The sequence below is a fragment of the Choloepus didactylus genome, chromosome 14 (assembly GCF_015220235.1).
Source record: "Choloepus didactylus isolate mChoDid1 chromosome 14, mChoDid1.pri, whole genome shotgun sequence".
Taxonomy (NCBI): domain Eukaryota; kingdom Metazoa; phylum Chordata; class Mammalia; order Pilosa; family Megalonychidae; genus Choloepus; species Choloepus didactylus.
The window spans coordinates 95341904-95357844 of NC_051320.1; the positions used below are offsets into that span (position 1 = coordinate 95341904).

The 15941-nt window shown below is 50.7% G+C and overlaps 1 protein-coding gene across 2 annotated transcripts; it reads left to right on the forward strand.

The window, feature by feature from the left end:
- The first annotated feature begins 12431 nt into the window (after window positions 1-12431).
- Window positions 12432-15670, forward strand: CHRAC1 (chromatin accessibility complex subunit 1). Of its 2 annotated transcripts, none has more exons than XM_037802920.1 (3): window positions 12432-12667; window positions 14232-14358; window positions 15010-15670. In XM_037802920.1, the coding sequence occupies exons 1-3, from the start codon at window positions 12521-12523 to the stop codon at window positions 15141-15143; spliced, it is 408 nt and encodes a 135-aa protein (XP_037658848.1). In that variant the 5' UTR covers window positions 12432-12520; the 3' UTR covers window positions 15144-15670. The 2 variants fall into 2 exon arrangements, with proteins under 2 accessions (XP_037658848.1, XP_037658849.1); XM_037802921.1 differs by having other exon boundaries at window positions 14463-15153.
- Window positions 15671-15941: the final 271 nt, after the last annotated feature.

Sequence of the window (15941 nt, forward strand, 5' to 3'; positions counted from 1 at the left end):
ATGTCAGTATTACCCCATACAGCAACTGTCCAAAGAGCTGAAAAAGAGTTCAGACTTCAACCAGAGATATGAATGAAGCGGATCTGCTTGGAACTAAGACAAATCGGGCTCAAGGGAAAAGGATGATACTGACTGCGTTTTAAAACTACAACTTTTGTGTGAGACCAGGAGAGGAGAAGTTTATCTGGTGCAGGATCTGTATTTTCCATAGCACACTAGATAATTTAACTTGTACAATCAGTTTGTTTGAACACCATAGGTGCAGGGAGCGGTGAATGGGAAGTGGGATTTGGTGAGTTTGTACAGGCTGGGGTGAAGTCCCAGTACATCCCAGAGTGATATGGGCAGAGAGTATAAGTGTATTTGCGGGGCCACCCGAGGAACTGGGGAGAAATGCAGAAATGTTGGACTTCCCCACCTGGGTTATTGCTGATTTTACTGCAAACATTGAGGACTGCCAATTCAGTGTGCTGAGCCTTCGACCTGGGGGCCTTCCCTTGTGAGGCTAATTGCTGCAAGGGAGAGGCTAAGCCCACTTATAATCGTGCCTAAAGCTCCCCACCCCCCCCGCCCCACCTCACCTCGCCTCTTTGTTGCTCAGATGTGGCCCTCTCTGTCTCTCTCTGGTTAAGCCAACTTGGCAGGTGATCTCACTGCCCTCCCCCCTACATGGGATCTGACACCCAGGGGTGTAAATCTCCCTGGCAACGTGAGACATGACTCCTGGGGATGAGCCTGGACCCGGCACTGTGGGATTGAGAGGATCTTCTTGACCAGAAGGGGGAAGAGAGATGAAACGAATAAGGTTCCAGTGGCTGAGAGATTTAAAATGGAGACAAGAGGTCACTGTGGAGGTTATTCTTATGCTATACAGATATCACCTTTTAGTTTTTGGTGTGTTGGAATGGCTAGAGGGAAATACCTGAAGCTGTCAAACTGCAACCCAGTGACCTTGGTTCTTGAAGATGATTAAATAACCATGTAGCTTGCACAGTGTGACCGTGTGTGTGCGAAAACCTTATGGCTCGCACTTCCTTTATCCAGTGTATGGACAGATGAGTGGAAAAATAGGGACAAAAATTAGATGAAAAACAGGGTGGGATGGAGGGGATGGAAAGTTTTTGGTGTTATTGCTTTTATTTTGGAGTAAGGAAAAGGTTCAAAAATTGATTCTGGTGATGAATGCACAACGGTATGATGGTGCTGTGAATGACTATACACTGTGGATGACTGTAGGGTGTGTGAATATATCTCGATAAAACTGAATTTTTAAAAAAGTAAATGAACAATGGGGAGAGGAGGGGAATGGAATGTTTTGGATGTTCTTTTTTAATTTCTATTTTATTTTTTGGAGTAATGAAAATGTTCAAAGATTGTGGTGATAAGAGCACAATTAAATGCTGATACTGTGAACAACTGATTGCACACTTTGAATGATTGTATGTTATATGAATATATCTCAATAAAATTGCATTTAAAAAAAAGAATAATGCAAGGATTCCCCTAAAAGACTAAATCCGTTGTCACGTAAGAAATGTAAAGTTAATGGATGTGATTTTTAGGTAAGTGTATTGTCAGGCAACACCATCTAGATCTGACGCCCATCTGGCAAATGGGCTTGACCCTGGCTCTTGCACTCTCTAACACGCTCCCGGGGACGCTGGCTCGCACTCAGCTTTAGTTTCCTGATCTGCAAAATGACTAAACACACACACGAGCTGCTCCTTTTCCCCTCTGTACTGGTTTCCTGGGGCTGCCGTAGCAAAGCCCCAAAAACCGGGTCGACTTTCAACAACAGGAATTTATCCTCTCACTCCTGGGGGCAGAAGTCTGAAACCAGGCTGTCAGCCAGAGCCTTTTCCCTCCACAGGCTCTGGGGGAGCCTGCTGCCAACTCCTGGTGGCCCCAGGGCTCTGTGGCTTGTGCAGCCCCCTCCAGTCTCTGCCTCCCTCTTCCTGTGGGGTCTCTGTGTGTCTCCCTGTGTCCCTGGGGCTCTCTTCCCACCTAATGAAAGGACCCAGTCACTGATCTAGGGCCCAGCTGCTCTTGGATTCCGGCCTGCCCTGAACCCAGCCCGGGAACACGCCAGGCTCTGACAGAAACGCACGCAGGATTCCCACCGTAAGCACCAGCACCCAGGGAGAGGCACCAGGAGCCCTCGGGGCAGCGGAAGAGCCCCTCAGCCGCTGCCCAGAGACAGCTCTGGCCAGGTGGGCAGCACGGGCCTGCTGTGGGGACCACGGGCCACCAGGTCTTTCTCAGCCTGAAGGCTGGCAGGAAGAGCTTCGTGGCTTTTCAATCAAGAGCCAAACTTGAAGCTTGAGGGTCGGGATCCGTGGGGACAATGGAACGATTCCTGCATCAGAGCCAGATCCCCAAGCCCCTTCCCACCTGTGCCCACCGGAATCAGGAAGGAGCATCCCGGCCACTTTTCCCGAGCAGCAGTGACTGCATCTCTCCCAGGTCAGCTCTAGGTCGAGGTCAAACGGAGTAGCCCAATTCCAAGAGCGAGTCTCCGTAGGGTCACAGTTTTGCTCTGCACCCATGCCTTTTTACAGGCTGCTCCTTCCACCCCTAGCGCCCTCCCGGCCCATCCCTGCTGGTGAACTCCTTGTCCTTCAAGGCTCAGCTCAATAGGAGAGGCAGGAAGGCTACGCCTCGGGGCCTGGCTGCAGCAACCATGGGGCAGGAGGTGGGTGGAACATGAAGTTACCGCACTTCCCCCCAGGTCAGAGTTCATCTCCACCGTGCCTCCCACAACTCGACTGCCTTCCTACTGCCTGCTGGGGGGGAGCTCGGTGAGTCACCTGCTAAGCCCAGGGCAAGTTCTGGGCTGCCAAGTCCCTCAGGCCACCACCGTGCACATCGGGCCAGACCCACCAGCTCCCAGCATGTGCACGAGGGTCACTCTGCTCCCTGTGGAGCCTGGACCTGCTCTGCGCCTGGCTGGTGAGGGGAATGGAAGGGGCCAGCCAGGGCCATCTGGGATCCTACAACTTTTAAGTGGCCTTTTCCTTGACTGGGTGCGCGCCCTGCTCCTGCAGCCCATTACACTGTTTTCTAAAGCTTCGAGAAAGATGTTTCTGCCAGTTCTTGCTTTGGGCAAAGCTTCTGTATGGGACGGAGCCCCAAAGCGTCTCACCTGCCATCTTGACTGTGCCAGGTGGGTCCTGTTCTTTATCCACAGCATCTGTGCAGGCCACGCCGGGCATGTTCTGCCCCTCTGTCCGTCTTCACCAAACTAGCGCCTGCACAGGCTCCGCTCTTCCCAGCTCCTTCTGTGCGGCCCCGCATCGTTTCTTCACCGCATTTCATCCAGTCTGCCAGCATTGCTACCATTACTGAGTGCCATGTTTCATGCCCAATGGCTCCATGAGGGCAGGGACTGTGCCTATGCTTTTAGTTAATCCATTTCATCATGATATAATTTCATACAACAAAGGTATCCATTTTAAGTGTACAGTTTAATGAGTTTTGACAAATGCATGCATCTACCACCACAGTCAGGATTGAGAACATTTCCATCACATTCCTTTGCAGTCAGTCCCCCAGCCCCAGCCCTGGCAGGCAGCCAAAGATCTGCTTTCTGTTGTTACGAATTTGTTTTGCCTTATCTAGAATTCCATATAAACGCAGACAGGCAGGATGCGTCCTTCTGTGTCTGGCATCTTTTACTTAGCATGATGCTCTGGGGATTCATCCATGTTACTGCATTTGTCAGTCGTTCTTTTTTAGTGCTGAGTAGTGCCCCCTGTATGGATGTGCCACAGTTTGCTTAAGGATTCATCTGTTTGTGGACATTTGGGTTGTTTCCATCTTTACCAGTATGCGTAAAGCTGCTGTGAACATTTGGGTACCAGTCTTTGTGTGGACATAATTATTTGTGTCTCATGGGTAAAATACCCGGAGTGGAATTCCTGGATCACATGGTAAGTGGATGGACAGCTTTTGGAGAACTGTCAAACTGTTTTCCAAAGTGCCCACACCCTATTGCACGGCCACCCACAGTGCGTGGGTGCCTCTGCTGCTGGGTGCTCTGGGTACGGTGGGGTCAGATTTCCACCTCCCAGCAACGGACCCGGGGCCGGCTCCTCGTGGTGCACCAGCAATCATCGTTGAAGGCATGCGTGATTCGGCTTTGGTTATTTTTGATAATTATACAGAAACATAGCCAGAGTATGGAAATGTAAAATTACCCCTTAATCTCTCCATCCAGAGACTCATGTTCCAAGCTTCACTCTGGGTGCTGGGAAGGCAAAGAGGAACAAAACACAATCCCTGCCTTCATCAACTCTGCAGGCTACGGTGCTCCAGCTATACCCGCGAGAGCAGCTCAGCAAGACGGGGAAGGGGTGCCCAAGGCTCCAGGGAGGAAGGGCTTCCTGAGCCAAGAAGAGATGGGGTTCGGAGAGCCAGGGGAGGGGGTTGGGGGGGGAGGCTGGACCCTAGACCCCAAGGCTAACACAAGGACCTTATTTATAAGTCCAACGTCAGCCCAGGGCCGAGTCAAACCACCCCAGCTCCTGGGTGGTTATGGTGTGATCTGCAGGCGAGGCGCTGACACTCGGGGACATTGGTGAGCACAGCCAGCCCGCTCCCCGGGGGCCGCCCCTATCTCCTTCCCCTGGCCCCCAAAGTAGAAGAGCCAGACAGGGCCGGGTCCTCTCCTCCCTCCGTCATCTCGGGGCCCAGGGCTTCACGCACCAGGTGCCCAGAGGTGATGGTCACGGTCCCCTCCCCAGCCCCAACGGCTCCCTGGAGCCCGGATGACCTTTCCTCCTGGCTGCCTTGCGCCACCTCGGACCTCAGGTGCCCTCAGTGGAACTCCTGATACCCCATGTCCCCCAAACCTGTTCCTTCTTCTCCCCCATCCCAGAAAACGGGCACCACCATTTGCTCCAACCCGACCCAGGAGTCACTCTTGATTCCTTTCTTTCCTCCCCACCCACATCTGATCCACCGTGAAATCCCAAGGCTTTCAGCACCCAACTCTTTCCCTGACCCTCCAGCTCTCTGTAGCCAGCCCTGCCTCTCCACTCAGACACACTGCCAGTTCCTGCCTGAACCCCCTCCAAACTTTCTCCCTGCTTCCAGGCTTGCCACACCCCCAAGCTAAAGTCATGTGTCACCTCTCATCACTCAACAGTGACTTCCCACGACATCCCCTGGACCACAAGGCTCTGGACAGGGTGGCCCTGCTGGCTTCTCTCCTTAGCCCCTGAGCACCGCACAAAAAGCAGATTACTCCCCCTCCCACTCCACTCCCCACCCCCGCCAACACCCCCGCCCCACCGCCTCCCTCCCTCTGGCCCCACCGATAATCTGCAGTGGCCGTCACAAGATGGTGGGGTCTGGCGTGTCCCCCTCATCCCTGTACTCAGGCCATTATCTGCAACAACAGCCGGGCCCGATCATATTTTCACAATTGTATAATTACATTTTAGCAAGCTAAATAATCATTATCTTTATTAAATATTTAGTAGGCACTTCTAGCTGTGCAAAGCATATAAATAAGATGTAGCCTCAGCTCTTTAAAATCTTCCTTCCTAATTCCACCCCAAACTCATTTCAACTTAGGTTACATCTCCTTCTTGGAGAAGGAGGGGACTTGTATGCTTTTTGTCTGGGGCTTTACATGTAAACACTCCTGGGGAACGGATGCCAATAGCCTCATTTTACTGATGAGCAAACTGAAGTTCAGGCCACGGAAGGGCAGAGCTAGGAAGTAGCAGAGGTGAGATTCCAAGGTCTTCTTCCAACTGGTAAGCATGAGAACTAAAACCAACACGCCAAGAATGACAAAGCCAAAAGACTGCAAGATCTGGGGTTCTTGAGGACACCCTTGCTGCATCAGCTCCAGATTTGATTCCTGCAGCCCCAGATGTGGCCATGGCCACTTTGAACAGAAGCTGACTGAGCAAGCATTGAGGTGGTGGCACCAAAGGGTGCCTGGACAGAGGCCAGCTGACATCCACACGTGGGGTGCTTGCCACTTGTTTATGACAGGCCTCCTCTACAGAAGGTGCCTTGTGGTGAGCATTCCCATGGGACACAAGTCCGCAACAGCTCACTTCTGGCTGGTGCCAGCTCCTTTACAAAACAATCTATCAACCGTGTCTGCCTTTTCTTCAGTCATCTGCCCACAGAGAAGCCCCAAGAGGGCACAGGTGTGGGGGACAAGGGGAGGAGATGGGTGGGAGTTGGTGCCATGGGATTCTGAGCCACCTGCTCAGGTGACTCAAGCTGCAACCTGCTGAAGCCTGCTCTCCTCCGCATCTCCTTCCCCTTGACGAGGGGCGTGGCAGATGGCTTGGTGGTATCGTGACACCCGGGCCAGCTAACACTCAGCTCACGTCACATACTCATTTAGGGTCCTGTGGTCAGGCACTCAGACTCTACCAGAGCCCACTAGCAAATCCAGGGCTGCTTTCTAAGTGGAAAAGTTATTTGTAGAAGAGGATGTCTTTGCTCCAAGCCCCCAGGAGTCCACGCTGTGACTCTTAATGGGACCTGCCTGTGGTTCCAAACAAGGGCACTGTCTGCAAGAAAGAGACCTTTTAAGCATCACGAGAGCAGCCTGGCTGCTGCAGGGCCTTCTCTTGCCCTGGGCCCCACTACAAACAGAGAGCTCTATGGGTTCCTTGGTAAACAGATCAGAGCAGCGCACTCAAATGTGGTAAAGGAAAGTCAAAGAAAGCTACCAATTCAGGACACTCTGGAGGCAGGCCTCAGTCTACCCACCAGCTAGGCAAAGTGTGCGAGCCACTCCCAGCTTTCAGAGTGAAGCCACCAGAGAAGGAGTCTCTGGTCCATCGACTATATTGATAAACTCAATCCAACACCATGCTCTGTCCATCTGGACTCGCACCATCAGAACCCGGCCCCCAGCGTTCCCGAGGTTTCTGCTGATAAAAGCGGAGCCATTTCCATGAGGAATGCCGGGCTCTGACTCAAATTAGGGATCTGGAGTTAATGAGGGGTGGCTCTTAGGGAAACTCAGCACGCCCCTGCCAGGTACCCACCTGAAGCAAGGTCATGAGGAGGATGTCCAGCAAGGAAGACTGATCTCCTCGGATGGGGAGGAGGGGCTTCCGCTGAAGGCAGGCTCAGAGATGGGGCTGAAAGTTCTTTGCCTAGATCCTCCCCCCTCCCCACCCTAATTCTCAGGTCCCTGCTCTTACCAACCAGAAATCTAACCTCACATAAAAGATCCAAGAAGCTGGGAACTGAACTTATGATGTAATTATGCCTCGGATAGGATCAAAGGTTGGGCCTGACCTTCAGCCGTCCCAGCCCTGAGGCTACAAGAGACAAGGGACCTCCAGGGCCTGCACAGAAGCTGGTTCCCTTGATCTGCTTGACCTCAGAGGTCGCTTTCTTTGGGAAACCTCTCCAATGCCATGGGAAGAAGCCAGCCTGTTCCCCCAGCCTGGTCTCACCACCCCAAGGAACAGCCACCTGAGTGGCCTTGCCTTCAGCAGGTCTGTCATCCCAGGCAGTGACAGGGGATCAGTTAGCTGTTTTGCAGGGCACGCTGTACAATCAGTTCAGGAACCAGCCCAACTCCCAATCCCATGAATCTTTCCTACAACAACTCCTGGGATGAGTACATAAATTTGAACCTTGTCAGGAAAGCAGACACTTCTCTAGGTGTCAACAGACTTGGTTACAAGGGTTTAAGAAGAGCTGGAGGTACCTGAGGGGAAGCGAGTGGTGCAGAAGAGAGGATGCCACCCAGAGATCAAGGAAGCTGGCTCCTGAGAGCCCACCTTGCCCCTGGACCTGCTGCTGCCCAGCCCACCGCCTGGGGGGCCGGCACTGTCACCCTGGTGCTGCAGATGTCTGCGGGAACCACCCTCCCACCATGTCTCCTCTGAAGGGGCCACCAAAAGCAGACAAACAGGGCCTCTTCCTTCCACCCGCCCTGTGTTCCCTCACGACGGCCTCCCAGAGGCAGAACCGAACTGGAGGCGCATCCTTGGGATACAGACAGGGAAGGGCGGTGCAGAGCTGAGAATGGTGCCAAGAGGCCTCGGGAAAGGCCCGGCACAGCCCTCTGGTAGTCGTGAAGATAGAGGGAGCTACAGGAGGCCAAGGTGTAGCAGAGCTAACAACAGAATGCTAATTCACTGAGCTTTCTCCAGCGCAGGGAAGCTCCTGGGTTACAGAATCTTTCATTCTCCCACTGTCTTGGGCTTGAAGTGCATTTCTTATTTTTTAAAATGGTGAACATCTTTTTCTCTTTTCCAGCCCCAAAATTTGCTTCCTTGACCCTCTTCTCAAAATGATGAATGACTGTAAATATCACCTGCTAATTCTCTAGCCTGTGATTCTCATCCCCTTTTCTCTCTGAATTCTTTTGGCTCTCTTCCCTTCTTTTGACTCTCTAGATGCCTGTCTCTTCTGTTCTCTTTCCTAATCTTAACCAACCCCACTCTTGAACATACTCAAAAGAGAACCACAGCCTTACAAGTAACCAGCTAGAGAAACAAAATATCGAAAAACCTTAAAATATGTCAACAATATTGTTTCTTGGGCAGACCACAGACCATATTATGTAGCTGATTTTATCGATCAGTTGGTGTACTCAGAGCTTTCTCATCTAGAGGCCAGAAGGGAGAGGAAAGGGACTCCACTGACTAAGAGCTGAGTCCCAAGGCTGCAGCAGCATCTCTTACTGCTGCAGAGGGAAAATGTAAATTGGTTCCAACTTTCTTACTTCAAAGTCTGAATGGCTTTCCAGGGCTCTGTGCCAGTTTGGATATATTATGTCCTCCTCAAAAAACTATGATCTTTAATCCAATGTTGTGGGACATTGGGATTAGGTTGTTTCCATGGAGATGTGACTTACCCAACTGTAGGTGAAACTTTTGATTAGATTATTTCCATGGAGGCGTGGCCCTGCCCATTCAGCATGGGTCTTGACTTGTTTACTGGGGTCCTTTAAAAACAATGGCACACAAAATGAAACAAAATAAAGTTTCAGTGGCTGAGAGATTTCAAATCAAGCCAGGTCACTCTGGTGGACATTCTTACGCACTATACAGATAACACCTCTTAGGTTTTAATATATTGGAATAGCTAGAAGTAAATACCTGAAAATATCAAACTGTAACCCAGTATCCTTGACTCTTGAAGACGATTGTATAAATATGCAGCTTACAAGAGGTGACAGTGTGATTGTGAAAACTTCATGGATCACACTCCCTTTATCCAGTGTATGGATGGATGAATAGAAAAATGGGAACAAAAACTAAATGAAAAATAGGGTGGGGGGGATGATTTGGGTGTTCCTTTTTTATTTTTTATTCTTATTTTTACTTTTTTCTGGTATAAGGAAAATGTTCAAAATATAGACTGGGGTGATAGTACTGTGAACAGTTGATTGTACACCACAGATAATTGTACGATATGTGAATATATCGCAATAAAACTGAATGAAAAAAACAAATTAAAATATGCTGGCATAGAACCAGACGCTTGCTGGCTTAGCTGAGATGCTTGAAATAGCGGACCCGACGTTGGCTGACACTTAGACATTTTGGAGAACACCATTTTGAAACACAACCTGGGAGCAAGCAGATGCCATCCACATGCCTTCCAAGCTAACAGAGGCTTTTCCGGACGCCGGCTGCTTTCTCCAGTGAAGGTATACTCATGTTTATGCCTTGGTTTGGACACTTTTATGGCTGTAGAACTATAAATTTGTAACTTAATAAACCCCCTTTATAAAAGCCAATCCATTTCTGGTATTTTGCATAACGGCATTAGCAAACTGGAGCAGGCTCTCAGAAGGGGAACAGCTGATTGAGCAGGTGCCACCCACCTTGCTGACTGTATCACCCTGACTCGATGCCACCCTCCAGCCACACTGGCCTTGCGGTTCCTCAACTTCTCCAAGGCACCCTCCTCTCAGGCTCCTGCACACCAGCTATGGGCGCACAACACTTGCCTCATCCTCCTTTCTACATGGCTGGCTCCTTTTCTTCCTTTAGATCTGAGCTCAAACATCACCCTCGCACGCTTACCATCCAAGAAGTCCTTTTTATCCTGTCTCCTGCGCACGTGAACATGAACCCCATAAGCACAGAGGCCACGGCCATCGTGCTCATTCACTGGGCATGGTTCCTGGGCCCTGACACATACTCTGTGCTCAGTATCTGGGCCAGGCCTGGGGTCACGAGGGTGAAGACACTGTCCCTGCATTCTCAGCCTTCACCTTCGAGTGATATTACTGGTGCTGAGGTTACTGGGTCTTCTGGGCTATGGGGGAATGTGATGTGACAAGACCTTATAGTAGAAACACTGAGCTTTTACATAGTAATAGTAATTTAGGCTTTTGCAGGTGCTTTGCAGTTTATAAAAAGCTTTCACATTCTCCTCCTTTTTGACACTCACCACAATCTGGGAGGGAGGCACCTTGGACGGAACTTTGCTGAATACCTATGGCCAGGCATTTTCATACCTGAGACAGATATGACTAGGACACAGTGGCCCAGGGAGGGCACATGCCCTGCCCGGGGCACTGCCAGTGAGTGGTTTAGACCACCCGCATCTCACTAACCTCTCCACAGCATGTGACCTAGTCCATCAGTTTCCCCTTTCAGAAAAATTTTCTTTGCTTTGCTTTCTGGGCACCACAATCTCTTGATTTTTCTTACTTGCTGGCCACTTCTTCTCAGTCTCTTTTGTTGGATTTTCCTTCTCTTTCCAACCTCGACATGTTGGGGTGCCCAGGACACAGGCCTCAGCTCTCTCTATTCTGTCCACACCCACTTCCTAGACCCGCGCATCTGGGTCCAGAGCTTTACCCACCACTTAGATGATAATGGCTCATTGCACTTCTCCAGCCTGAACTGCAGGATGGAATAGCCAATTGTCTGCTCGATACTGTCCACTGTCGATAGACAACGGCCATTTAGCACCTTCCCAACCATGCCCCTGCCAACTGTGCTCAGTAAATACCACCACCCTTCTTTCTCTCCTATTCCACATCACATTAGCAAATCCTGTTAGCTCTACAAATCTGATGCTAAATCTTGCGACTTCCCACCACCACTGCCCTTGTCTAACTCACCATTCTCTCTCTCCTGGCTCCAGGAACAGCCGCCTAACTGTGCTCTCTTCCTGCTTCCATTCTTGCTCTCACAGTCTATGCTGCACACAGAAAATTTAGTGATCCTTGTAAAACTTAAGTCAGGCCATCTTGCTACTTTTCTCATATCCCTCCAAAAGCCTCCCAACTCACCTAGCTCCTATCTGACCTGGCCCCCAGCTACCTCCTACCATCCTTTTCCTGGCTTATTTTCCTTCAACCACAATGCTATCCTCATCGTTGCTTGCATGCATCGCTGCACTGGCCTCCTACCTGGACTCTCTACTTTCACCCACCCCTGCCCCCCACAATAAGCTTATTATTCACAATAAGTTGACAGAAGAATCCTTTCAAAACTTAAGACATAGGTCATTATTCTTCTAATAATACTCTGCTCCAGCTTCCCATTTTTCTTAGAATAAAATCCAACAGGGGCTGGACCCTGGCTACCTCTGGGACCGCATCTAGCACTCACGGCTCCATAGCGTCTCTTTGAACACCCCTGAAAAGGCTGACTCCACCTCAGGGTTTCTGCATTTGTTGTTCCTTCTCCCAGGAAAGCGCTTTCTCCAACATCCCTAAGGCTTGCCTTCTCTTTTCCCTACCACCCTGGCTAAACTTGTATTCCCCGATACTGTGTATCTTCTTGCACTGCTCTATTTTCTTTCATATATTTCTCACTACCAGACAGTACATTAAATATTTGCTTATCCTCCGTCTTTTACTCGAGAATGTGAGCGTCAAGAATTCCTTTTTGTTCACTGCTGCCTCCCCAGTGCCTAGTATAGGCACTTACACACTAACTGACAAGAGCCGGAGTTTCAAACCTCTCCTCACCTTCCGGTACAACTCTTACTTAGCCTTCAAAAGCCGGGCCCGCGGCCCCCCACCTCTCGGCAGCACCCTACCGCCCCTCGGGTTTCCGAGGGGGCTGGGCACCCCGCTTCCACGGCTCCTCCTGGCGTAAAGCCCAGGATTCCGCCCTGGCACCTGTGAGAGTGCCTCCCACCCCTCCGTTCAGGGCCTGTGCTGGGAGCAAGCTCCACGCTCGTCCCCGCGTACTCTCGGCTCCCGCGGGCGCCCCGTATGGGCGGGCACTGCCTTCCCGCGGATACCGCCTGCAGGGAAAGACACAGCAGGGCCCGGGACGGGGGAAATCCTGGCGCGTCGGCGGCGGCTCAGGATGCCGAGTCCGCGCAGGCGCAGAGGCACGGCGGGCGCGGAGCATCACGGAACTTGTAGTCCACCCGCGGGAGGGCGGCTCCGGACCTCTCGGGCCGCGCCTTCCCAACACTACAACTCCCACGGGGCAGCGGGACGCTCCCCGGCCCCGACTTTGTTTGCCAGCCACGTCACTCGCGGCGGAGGCGGCGTGCTCGCGGTCGGGTCCGCCGCGGTTTCCGCCCGCGGGGAGGGGGCGGGAAGATGGCGGATGTAGTCGTTGGTAAAGAGAAGTGCGGGGAGCAGCGGCTGGTCTCGCTGCCCCTGTCCCGCATCCGGGTCATCATGAAGAGCTCCCCCGAAGTGTCCAGCATTAACCAGGAGGCGCTGGTGCTCACGGCCAAGGCTACGGTGAGGCTGCGTGCGGGGAGGAGAGAGGGGCGGGGGTGGAGGCCGCCCTTAACCGCCGCGCCCCGCCCCGCCGGGTCCCGCGGCGCTGCCCAGTCCTCTTCGGCCCGCGCGCCGCGGCACCTTTGCGCGGGCCCGCGCGCCTCTCCTCGTTGCCCCTCCCCCGCCGGCGCGCGCCCCATGCCCGCGCGCCCCGCCCACGCCCTTCCCCGTGCGCCCAGCTCAGCCTGCTCGCCTTCGCGCGCCCTCGCGTCGCCCCGCCTATCCCGCGCCCTCTCGCCCCGCCTACCCTATGCGTCGCCCCGCTCATCCCGCCCTCTTCCGCTCCGCCTACCCGCGCATCGGCCCGCCCATTCCGTGCTGCTCTCGCCCCCTCAGGCGCGCGGTCCCGGGTTTCTTCGTTGCTTCGCCTTCTGGCGTCCCGCGATTCCGATCTGCAAAGCCTCTCTGCCCGCGTCCGCTCTGTTCCGTGGTTCCTCGGCCCACCGAGAAGCCAGAGCCCCCTCTCGTCCCGTGGCCGCGGGCCCGGCGGGCCGGAGCCGCGCGCTTGGGCCGCCCTCTGGCGCGTTCCCGGCCCCGGAGTGGAAGTGCTCTCTGGGAGAGGCACCAGAAAGGAAATCGGACGGGACGAGCGGCGGGCTCTGCGGCCCCCTCTCCTGCGCAGGGATGCACGTGCTGCCAGGAAACTTGATTTTACAGCTTGTCCCAGCCCCTCCTAGGTGCAGATCGGTGACCCGCCTGTGGCCTGACGGAGGCGGGCCGGCCCTCGGCTGTGCTCTGCAGCGCTTGGTCTTGCCGGGCCTCCTGGCCGGGGCGCGATGGCCCTGCAGTGGAGCTGAGGGAGGAGGGAAACCACACGTTTCTTGCTTGCTTTATGCCAGAGCCATGCTTTCTTAGGGCCCGGGAAAATATGTGCACATTCCGCATGGAATATTGGGGTACTAGTGTTTGCCTGTTCTGTTAGTATGAAGAAAACTAAGATTTAGGCAGGCACTTCTTGAAGCCCTTATTAAAATAAATGAATAAAATAAACATAAAATTAAAACTTTGAGGGAGGTTAGGTCTAAGTTGTAGCTTTAGGTTAGTCTGAGGATTATGTGGCAGTTCCTGGCATAAGGAAAAGTGTTTAGGCAAAATGGGAACGTGCTAATTTTCAGCTTCAAGCTGCTGATTTGATTGTATTCTAGGTAAGCCCGGTAGAAACAAAGCATTCAAATAGATAATTAAAAATGTGTTCTTGAGCCAAACAATTGTTGAATGGTCTCCTACTCCTTCCTTTCAGTGTCATTAAACATTTATGATTCATCAATCTATTTTAAATATTTTTCTTAAGTTAGAAATTTAAAATAAACCTCAGGGAAGTGCCTGCTTCCTCATCAACTTTGATATGGTCTTGCTTTCTTTCTGACCTCACGTTTCTCCTTCCCCCAGTGATTTCCTGTAATTTAATTTGAGAAACCAAAATGGTTTTCAGTCATCTAAACTTAATGTAATTTTAAAAATTAAATTCTACCTGCAATAAGTTTTCAAAGCTTACCTTTCATTTTGCTTTTTTGTTTTGTTTTAGGAACTCTTTGTTCAATATCTTGCCACATATTCCTACAAACATGGCAGTGGAAAAGAAAAGAAAGCACTGACTTACAGTGATTTATCAAATACTGCAGAGGAATCGGAAACTTTTCAGTTTCTTGAAGGTACTTAGCCTTTGAAACATTCTGGTTAAAAAAATGCTTAGTAATCTACAGCATTATTGTCTGTTCTCCTTTCACTGAAATAGACATTTTGCTGCTTTCCCTAGGTGCCAAAGTTTACCATGACCTGGCACAAGAAGACGTTTTCAGTCTTCTCTTTGAACATGTTTGTTATGTGGTTCTCCTAGAATGATAATGAAGTCAACAACCTGCACGACAGTGTGTGGCTGGCTGGGTGGGTGAGCCTGGCAGACCCCACTCTCCCAGGATCCAGCCTGCTATGGAAGGGAAAACTCAGTGCTAGTCGTCTGGGCCCAGAAACAGAGAATCTAATATTCGCTGCTGGGGAACAGGACCATACCAAAAAGAGCGAGTCTCCCTTTGGGTAGGCCCAGCTGTCCCAGGTGGGCTGGGCAGGGTCTCTCTCTGTCATTACCTGCACAGGGAAGCCCCAGGGTTTGTGCTGGAAACAGGCGGCTGGCACCAGGCAGGAGGCAGTGCTAGTTTCTCTGATATTTCCCCCAGAAACATAGCCTGAATTCTGTCTTGTTTGGGGACCTATTCTAGAACTAGGACATTTTGAAATTTCATCGATGTATTCATCTCCAAATGAATACCATAAATGATTGCTGATGTAAGCTTTATGTTTTTAAGATATATTACCAAAGAAGATTTTAGCTAGTAAATACCTGAAAATGCTTAAAGAAAAGAGGGAAGAAGACGAGGAGGAGGATGAGGAGGAGGAGGCCAACAATGATGACGAAAGTGACGATGAAGCGGAATCCTAAACCAAAGAAGAAATGCTTTAAAAGTCACCCTGGTGAGGACCTTCTGGATTAGCAGCACAGCTCCCAAGTAAGCCCAGGCCTGTGGGACTTCAACTCCACTTTTCAGAGACTTCTTTCCTGGCTAAGGCATCTGATGCAGCCACACCGCACGCAGCCCCTCTCGGGGTTCCCAGGAAGGAGCCGCCGCTGTACCAGCCGCCACCTGCCCAGGTGCCCAGCCCGGCGCTGTCACGGCAAAGGCGGCTCTGCTTGACTTTTTAATTGACAGATGGATTTTGAAGACTTTCTAAATATCAGTTGTGTAAATTCCTCTATGTATATTTTGAAATTAGTTTTGGTAAACAACTGGACCCAATTTTAGCTAAATATATAGTTTTTGGGTAGTATGTTAACATTTGAATTTTTGTATTTCAAGAAGATTTATTTCCTATTTGTCCAAATATTGCTTTTTTTTAACCTTAAAAGAATATAATTTTCCTTTTCTGCTAAAGCTCTGTATATATTTTTACAGTAAAATATTTTGTGGAGTTATTGTTCTATTGTCCTCTATTGTTTTAACATCTTGTAAGATTTTAAAATAAGCATTTCTATCACTATTACTCCTAGAAAAAAATCCCAACTCAAAATTATCAAATCAAATACAAAAAGAAATTTTTTTATAAGCATATTGTTCTTAGAAAACATTTTGAAACATTTTGTGTGCTGAAGATATCTTTCATCTTATTGTTCCTTTTTTTTATACCGTTATTGTTTTTACTGTCCACAAGAGAAAACCGTAAGCCCCATTTTTTATTTTTA